At 27.0% G+C, this 9,403-nt stretch overlaps 2 protein-coding genes across 3 annotated transcripts; one reads left to right on the top strand and one right to left on the bottom strand.

Annotated features, from left to right (window-relative positions):
• Positions 1–327: 327 nt before the first annotated feature.
• On the bottom strand, positions 328–4,786 carry LOC118645737. 2 transcript variants are annotated; one of them, XM_036287443.1, is made up of 4 exons: positions 4,397–4,786; positions 3,740–3,781; positions 3,311–3,567; positions 328–3,032 (listed from the first exon to the last, which is right to left on the bottom strand). In XM_036287443.1, the coding sequence occupies exons 3-4, from the start codon at positions 3,560–3,562 to the stop codon at positions 846–848; spliced, it is 2,439 nt and encodes an 812-aa protein (XP_036143336.1). In that variant the 5' UTR covers positions 3,563–3,567; positions 3,740–3,781; positions 4,397–4,786; the 3' UTR covers positions 328–845. The 2 variants fall into 2 exon arrangements, with proteins under 2 accessions (XP_036143336.1, XP_036143337.1); XM_036287444.1 differs by lacking the exon at positions 3,740–3,781.
• Positions 4,787–4,922: 136 nt separating this feature from the next.
• On the top strand, positions 4,923–7,925 carry LOC118645810. The gene is made up of 3 exons (XM_036287533.1): positions 4,923–4,980; positions 5,899–6,116; positions 7,701–7,925. The coding sequence occupies exons 1-3, from the start codon at positions 4,923–4,925 to the stop codon at positions 7,809–7,811; spliced, it is 387 nt and encodes a 128-aa protein (XP_036143426.1). The 3' UTR covers positions 7,812–7,925.
• Positions 7,926–9,403: the final 1,478 nt, after the last annotated feature.

The following is a 9,403-nucleotide window of genomic DNA, read 5'->3' on the forward strand; positions in this document are numbered from 1 at the left end:
TTGACTCATCGATATGGGTACTTGTTATTGTCTACATATACCTATATGTTATAAACTGACGCAACTATATTATTTTTTATAAAAGCAATTAAATTTTGCAAAACATATTAAAAATAATTAGCATTAATTTATTTACTTATTAATTTCATTGTTAAATTTATCTTTTTCCATAACCTTAATAATTTGATGGAAATTGCGATTTATTTAGCACTACTCAGGTAGCAAGCCCACGTCATTTTGACGTCCCAAAATGGTTATATGTTTTACATTTTTCATATATGTATATGCAAAAATCTTATAAAAAACCTGAAAATGGTATAAATTTATACTTTGGCAATGAAAATTCTTTTCTTTGCGTTGAAACAATACTATACATTTTAGATATAACATTTATTGATACTTGTGTAAAAAATAAAATATACACACTTTTCTGTTTATAACAGAATCTTTGATTTTTTTAAATTAAAATTTAATAAATTTTGTTACAATAAAAACTTTTTTAAGAAGTATTTTTACACACCTTTACAATATAGCCTTAATACAGTAAAAAAATTTACTAAATTTTTATAAAACTTATTAAAATAATACTAAGCTAAATACCTACTTGATGATAACATTTTACTTTTTATAAAAAGTAATAGTAGATTATAGTAAGAATTTTATAAGTTTATATAAATATAACTTTTAAATATAAGTCTTATTAAATGTATTAAATGTAATAAATGTCTTTTAGTGTATTAACATAAATTTTAATTTAATAGAATTATTTATTAAAATTGTACATCATAATGTCTATGTGATATGTTATGGTACTTTATTTTCAAAATTACTTTTGTATTTTTAATTTAATCCATTTCAACTATATTTTCAATAGGATATACACATAATTTATCGCTCACATACGGAACTACTATGCATTTTCTTACAATAGATGAAATTTTACAACAAACAAGAGTAGTACTTTCTTGTGTAATATATGAAAATGCGCTGGAACATATATTTTTAATTTCACATAAATTTTCATTTAAAAGAGTAAGTTTTTTACCTAATATGACATATTTTATGTCTTCTGAAACTGAACATTTTACTTTTATAAGTGCAACAATTAATAATAGATTAGTGTCAGCTAAGATACAGCTATTATTTCTCTTTAGTAAACGTCTATAATCATATGAATGGTACAGAATATTTTTATAAATAAATCTGTAATATTTTAATGCGAAACTATTAATTCTTTCTTCTAGTGTGGTCTCTATAGCAAGTTTTTCAACAACTGATAATTCCAAACGTTGCGGTTTTTCAAATATTCTTAAGTTATCTTCATATTCAATGCAGTTTTTAACTCTACATTCATTCATTAACTTTAAATACAAGTTTTTACTTTTTGTACTACATCTAGCATCACTAAAAATAATGGATTGATTTTGAATGTATTTTAATCGATAATATAACTTGCATATCTGTTGAGGTATGAATTGTGTTCCATGATATAATTGCTTTAGTACGCCATTGTAATGTTCAAATGGGAAGGCGGACCACGCCCAAAGACTACCATAGTTCTTTATAAATAAAGGTAAGTGTAGAAGTAAATGCACATTGTATTTCATAAATGTCTTTCCATACAACATTTCAGTGTTTTTCACAAAACTATGTAATGCCGTTTCAGCTAGTTGAAATTCTTCTTCTGTAATTGTTGTTTTTAAAAATATGCTAAGGCCATATATGAAAAGAAACCAGTGCTTTATATATTCTTGTTTCATTAAATTGCTTAAGCAAGGTAATGAATAATATAAAATAAAATTCTTCCAATCATTAGCTTTATAATTTGTATAATTTAATATTGATTGTGGCGTCCTTGTTACTTCACAAGGTGGTTTGATAGTTAACATTTTATCATCAAATTCTTTACATTTTCTACCCATATACCATTGCTCGTTACTATTCTTACTGTTGAACCATTCACTTCCAAATAATTTACCTACTCCTAATATGCAAGCATGCGTATATTCTGGAGGATATGCTTGAATTATATCATGATATGGAAGTAAAGACATTATAGATGGTCCTTTTACACCTTTCTTTATAATATTATTTTCGACAGCTTCTTTGACTAATTTATCATGCATATCCTTTGATCGAGTTTCAATATTTTTTTTATACGGATAAACACGAGCAAACCCTCTTCCTACATTGATTCTTTCACCTATGTGAAAACAGTACGAACAACCATAAGCTCCATTGTACTGCTTTATATTTTGTATTAATGGTCTTGCGACTGAATCGACAGAGCATAATATTGTATGCACCTTAATATTTATTGGTTCTTCATGATATATTGTCGTACTATTAAAACCATTTTCACATAAACTTAAAAGCTCTTTAACGAAAGGTTCCAAAAAAATATTCATAATTGGCTTCGTTTCGTTATAAAATAAACCACAGAGAATCATGTTTTTTCTCCTTACTCGGTAAGGTAATTCATTAATACAAACTTGAAGTGACCACATACTACACTTAGAAGATTTGTGTAGGGGAACTCCATTAGTATTCCATGTAATACTTAAATCAAAATCATTAATTACGTTTTTTTCACGTAGTTGTTTGTAAACATTTCCGTTGACGATGTCGTTTTCCTCATTATCAATTTTTCGGAATTGATAAAAAACTTCACTATTTACCAGATTTTTAAGCTGTGCTTCTAGTGGTATATAAATAAAATAATGGCTACTTTCTTTTAAATTTAATTTTGAATATTGCATTTGGCAATAATCACAAATTAAATATTCATTTTCAAAATTTAAAATTACAAAACATTTTACGCAGTAGTAATATTCTAAGAACTTTGGATATGTGAATGATTTTAAAAAGTGATATTTAGATCGATGTTCGCTGTGAGAAAGATGACAGTCGATTAACTTTAACTGATCTTCTAAGGCTTTATCAGTTAAATTATGCCTTAAAGCATAAGCTATTATTAACAATTCACTTTCCTTATTAGAAATGTCACAACCATCATATAAAGTTAAGTGCCTCTGTAAATTTAAAGAAATAATTTTATTAGAAAGTAATTTTACCACATGTTCAATATTTCTTTAATCCAATAAAAAGATTATTAAAATCTTATATCACGATCCTGTTATGCTTATTTCCTTATAGTGTTTTAATTTATTTTAAATTTGTCTTAAAGAAATGTACAATACTATTTTGTTTTTTGACTAGATCCGATAGCAAACATTTAAACTAGTTAGAGACAAAATATTTAGCTTTCACATTTTTATATTCAAAGAGTACAAATAATATTATTTATTACCTCTTCTTCAATTTCTATCTCATTTTCGGAATCATCAAAATTATTTTCATTGTAAAATATTTCATCTCCATCAATAGAGTTAACACTATCATCTATTGTTTCATCTGTTTCAGAATCAACAATACATTCCATACAATCATCATAAGTTCCATCAGTATTGTCATTTAAAATTTCGATATCACTGCAGCTTTCTACATCTTGTGATGTATTGGAATATTCAAAATCAGAAGAAATTTGAGATTCATGATCCATTTCCTCTAAAAAGTTAAGTGTACAAGAGTGATTATCGTTATTTTCAGATAAATTTGATTCTACATTAATTGTCGCTGCATTATCCTTTAAAACAGTAAAACATTTACATACTTTTAAATGTATAGTTGTAAAATAAAAAATTACTTTCAATGTTTTTGATTATTATTAATTACTTACTTTTTTTCTTTTCTTCTGCCAAACAACGATATCGTAAAGTTGCTACAGAAATTGGTATATTATTATCAATTAAATATTTTTTATAAGGTCCTCTTTTTTCTCGCTTACTCATTTTAGCTATTCAATTAATTATGAAGAATGTAAATTATCTATGTACACAGAAAAAAAATGTAATATAGCCAATAACATATGTGATTGCGGGCTGCCAACTACATAAAATACTCAATACAATATTTGCTATTAATGCAAGTACAATGTTGATACTGCAATAGCATATATTATTGTATTGAGTATATCTGTAATTGGCAGCCCGCAATAACATATCTTATTGAATATATTACTTTTTTTTTCAGTGTATAAAAACATTAATTTTTAATATATAAAATATCCTGTTCAAAATGTATTTAAACGTATTTTATTTTACATTATAATTAAATAAAGAAATTATAATTATACGAATCAAATTAAACACAAACCGAAAGCACGATGGTAAGTGTATAGAAGTTATACAGCTGTTGTAATATAGGACCATATATACACTTTCACTAACAACATCTATTATTTTTTAAGTGAATAACTTAATTGTAATTGTTTATGGAACTAAGAGAAAATGAAATTAATATATTTAATCAAATGCATGTGTATTATTATCTTTACTTGTTACTTCTCCTTCTTCTGCTGCCCTTAGAGATCACTTATGGATTTCCGTTGATTTCCGTCTTGAACAGGACGAAGTAACACGCTCTAATAATACTTGTTACCTTGTTACTTGTCTCATACACAGTGAAACTCTAGCACAAGTTACAACAGGGACCAATGGACGGAATAAACCCAGTTGTTCTCGGTGCCGCTTTTTGAAACTCTAGCACAAGTTACAACAGGGACCGATGGACGGAATGAACCCAGTTGTTCTCGGTGCCGCTTTTTTGCTCATGCGCAATGCAGTCATAATAAAATTCAATAACGTATCTATAACAATACGCTTATGGACGGAGAAGTAACGTACCTATTCTGTAACTTTTAATAATAATTTTTGATAGTGTACGTTACATTGTTGTTGTATAATTTTTTTATTACATTTAATACTTGTACAATTAGTAATATATAACAATACTGACATTGATATAGAATAGGGCTCTAAAAGCACCCTTTCTCATATAAGGTAGATACTTCCATTGATTCAATGCGTAAGCGCAAGAAAACATCACCGAAAACAACACTGCATGGACCATTGACTATGGGTGTGTTCCGTTTTACACATGATGCGCATAAGCTGTTCAGTTGATCGCTCTCAGTGATTCTTTCTCATACAGCATCAAAGATTACAAAAACGTTGCAGAAACCTTACAATGAAATATTGTAATATTCCATGGACGTTGCAAAATGTTTCTGCAATGTTACTGCATGCTTGCGGCAACGCTGAAATGTCCGCCTTGAGAAATAGTACAATGTAAGACTACTGCCATGTTACGGTGCAATGTATTTGATGCATAACGTTTCAAATTTAGTAGATAAACTTTGAGAATATATAAAAACAAGAGAAATAAAAAGAAATTCGTTGCAATTTGTGTAACTTTATAATCTTTTTGCATCCAAAATTTGGATAAAAAATTGTGTGAATTTACGCAATTACAATAAATTTTTTTTTATTTTTTTTGAATATTTTTATATATTCTTAAAGTCTACCTATTAAAATCTAAAATATATTAGAAGCATAATAGAAAATTATTATTACATTTTATATAAGAACAAAAATTTACACAATATTCTATCATCTAAGCAGCATTATTTTTATTAAGTAGCATTATCTTAGTTATTGTCAAAAGCAATAATATTCATGAATACATATATATAAATTTCTTAGCATTAATATTTATAGTCGATAAATTGCACTTTTTGAGATTTATGATAGAACAGTAAATTGAACAACAATTTAAAAAAAAATTGTTTAATTTACCGTTCTATTATAAATCTCAAAAAGATTACAATCTTTGGTATAAATATTGCACACAAATCCAAATATTTAAATCTCACAAAACTATTTAAAAATGTCACAAATGTCTTCTTACACGAAGTTACACGTACATTGGAACACTTGATGTTTATTTTTTAATATGTATATTTTCGGAATATTATAATATTTTTGCAACACCTGAAAGGAGCGATACGATATTTTCGAAAGATCGTTTTTAGTTATGAATACGTCACTATCCCCAGCAAATTTGAAGACGCGTGTACCACAGTTTACAAACATTCATCCGCTATTCGAAACTACAATCCTTCTACATTGCCTCCCATTAATTCTCCTATAACATTGTTAAAACCTACACAACCGTTGAATATACAAATGACGGATGAAGATTATGGTTTGCATAAGGTATTTTTAAGAAGTTGCATTAATTTATATTTTATTGTACCCACAAAACATTAGGATATACGTAGTATATACAATGTATATACATCCATGTATATTACATATACTATGTATATACTTCCGTGATGCACTGTATATAGATGGGATATACATAGAATGTGCAAATGTTACCGTTATGATGTACATTGAAGATCTTCTGTATGTACACATGTATATGAAATGTATATTATTTACATATTCTGTGTATATACCTATAAAACATTTGGGTATATGTCATGTACATACATTATATATACATCAATGTACACACTTTTCTACTACAATGTACATATAGAGGATATGACATAGAATATATAAATATTATCGGAATGAGATTCATTAACGTATTTCCCACAAAACAGTTTATTTTTTATTGTATATACTATGTATATGGTTTTTTAATACACCGTACATCCACTGGATATGAAATGTATATGCAAACGTTACAAGGAAAATATCCATTGCACATCGGAAGTATATACACATGTACATGATTCGTATACTGCATGTATATACATCATGTACGTCCATTTATCATTTATTGCACATACATAATATGTACATAGAATATACATGATACAAATTTGTGGGAGATTGTTGCGTGCGGTACCGTATTTAAGGCACGGTAATTAATAAAAATGAGATATGATATCTGATTTTGGAGTTGCAAGTGACCTCCTTATATATGCAAGAGAGCATCACTTGACTCCGGAGAAAGGACTAAGTTGCATCACCTAGCGGTGATTGCGAAAATTACTCCCTGCGCGTGGGCGTGCAAGTTCACGTTATAGAGGAAAAACATCTTGCATATAAAATGTACATACATTTAACATTGTGCGCTGTATATACATACTAAGTACATTAATGGATATACACATTATATACCATTTGTATATACAGCGTACAATGTTAAATGTATATACATCTCATATACATGATTCAAATATACATTATGGTATATAATATGTATATTCATTAATGTATTTGAAATGTATATACAGCGTACAATGTTACATGTATATACATCTCAATACATGATTCAAATATAGATTATGATATATAATATGTATATCCATTAATGTATTTGGAATGTATATACAGCGTACAATATTAAATGTATATACATCTCATATACATGATTCGAATATACATTATAGTATATAATATGTATATCCATTAATGCATATTCAAATCATGTATGTAATATGTATATACATTTAACATTGTACGCTGTATATACATTTCAAATACATTAATGGATATACATATTATATACCATAATGTATATTCGAATCATGTATATAATATGTATATACATTTAACATTATACGCTGTATATACATACCAAATACATTAATGGATATACACATTACATACCATAATGTATATTCAATTCATGTATATGAGATGTATATACATTTAACATACAAGATATTTTTTTCACATTATGGAGAAAAAATGCATATACATAGAATGTCCGATGTTATGTGGGTAGTAAGTCAAATTTATCAAAAGTTTTGAGATTAATAAAAAATAATAATATTTATGGTAACTCAAAATGTAGTTCAAGTACATTACGTCGATTGTACTCATGTGACGATATTGAGAAACAAAAAAGTGTCAGCTGCAATTAACGGGGAACCATCCTTTCTTATTTAAGGTAATTATTTATGACATTGAAAGATGAAAAAGTGTCTCCTGTGATTAACTGGGTACCACTGTTTCTAATTTTATGCTATAATTTATGAAACATTTGATATAATTAAGATTCTGGACATTAAACAATATTTATATTGCATATATTATAAAATTAAAAGTAGTATTAGATCAACCTTGGTGGCCAAATTTATTCAAAATCAATTACGACGTTTCAACCCTCGATTTATGTCCTTATCAAGTGTGAGATGTTACGATAAATTACTGTGACGCACGCAAGTTTTATATTATGGCATGTGCCCAAGTATGTCATAATTAGCGTGTGTCAAATTGAACATGTTTAGAATCACAAATATTGATATTTTAATATTTGTGAATTATAATAATCGTTGGAAGTGAGAGAGAAGAAGCTGCAGGGCTAAAAGATGTAGAGAATAGAGAGAATAGATCAGTTTAGTTTCCAAATTGGTGACAAATATTGAGAGTAATGTTTTTTTAATTTCAAGTTTTGAGTTTTGAGTTCACAAGGCTTTTTGTTTTTAAGTCGATAAACCATTAGATTTCTTTATGTTTTACCATGTTACATTTTATTATGTTGTGTTATGCATTATATTGTTATTATGTTTTCAAGTGCATAGCGTTAATTTTCTTTATTTTGTAATGAATTTTAATATTATTATTAGAGGATAGATGTAACCGGAGGCCACCCAAAGCCGAAAGGCAAGGATTATATAATAATAAATAATAATAATAATAATATAATCATTTGTAACGTATAATAAATAATATATATATACGTATATATTACCATGTAACATTATTCTTCTTTACCCTTTTTATTTTCTTTAAAATTAATAAAATGGTAAATAAGTTGTGTGGCTAGTAGTCCGCACATTTTAATAGTACATTATATAATGAGGGCATAAAGTCGGTCTATTGTTTGTATATGTTATTCTTAAAAGAATACGGTTTTATCTTGTAAAAATTAATTTAAATAAAATAAAGTTTAAAAAAAATTGCAAAAAAGAATTTTTTAATTATCTGTCGTATTTTCGTCAATTTTTCACTTACATGTACTTTTTTTTTAATTAAAGGGCAAAGACTCTACTTTGAAAATCCCTAGGCGAAAGTTTGATTTGTTAAGTGTAAACCTTTTGTATCGCATAAAAACCAAACATGTTTTTTTTAATTAAAGAAATAAAATTTTGTTATCATATTTCACAAGTTTCTCGTTAAAATCTTGCTAACATTAATCCAGATTCTTAAAGTTTATTCTTTTCTAAGCAATTAAAAAAAAAGTCGATACAATGTTTTTTGTTGATTGTACACGAGTTTGAAATTTGCACTGCATTTTAGAATATTTTAGCGAATAAATACGGTATTTGTTGAATATCATGAATTTTGAATATCAATATGATATTGCACATTGATTTTATTCGTGTTTAACTCAATCATACCGCCGTCATCAAAATGACCCGATGTGCACCATGTGGAGTTGACGATTGGATTTTACACATCATATAAAAAGGGTCGATTTTTTCAATAAAATTTGAATTTTTATTTTTTATGTTTGAGTATGTGTATATTTATATGTG

The sequence above is a fragment of the Monomorium pharaonis genome, chromosome 5 (assembly GCF_013373865.1).
Source record: "Monomorium pharaonis isolate MP-MQ-018 chromosome 5, ASM1337386v2, whole genome shotgun sequence".
NCBI classification, from domain to species: Eukaryota; Metazoa; Arthropoda; class Insecta; order Hymenoptera; family Formicidae; genus Monomorium; species Monomorium pharaonis.

Bases quoted from the DNA above. Each gene is read 5' to 3' on its own strand.
- LOC118645737 (XM_036287444.1), bottom strand. From the start codon at position 3,562: ATGGATCATGAATCTCAAATTTCTTCTGATTTTGAATATTCCAATACA. The intron at 3,033-3,310 runs GTAATAAATAAT...TTAAATTTACAG, and splicing joins AGATAGAAATTGAAGAAGAG to AGGCACTTAACTTTATATGA.
- LOC118645810 (XM_036287533.1), top strand. From the start codon at position 4,923: ATGCGTAAGCGCAAGAAAACATCACCGAAAACAACACTGCATGGACCA. The intron at 4,981-5,898 runs GTGTGTTCCGTT...AACACCTGAAAG, and splicing joins GCATGGACCATTGACTATGG to GAGCGATACGATATTTTCGA. The intron at 6,117-7,700 runs GTATTTTTAAGA...ATAATATTTATG, and splicing joins AAGATTATGGTTTGCATAAG to GTAACTCAAAATGTAGTTCA.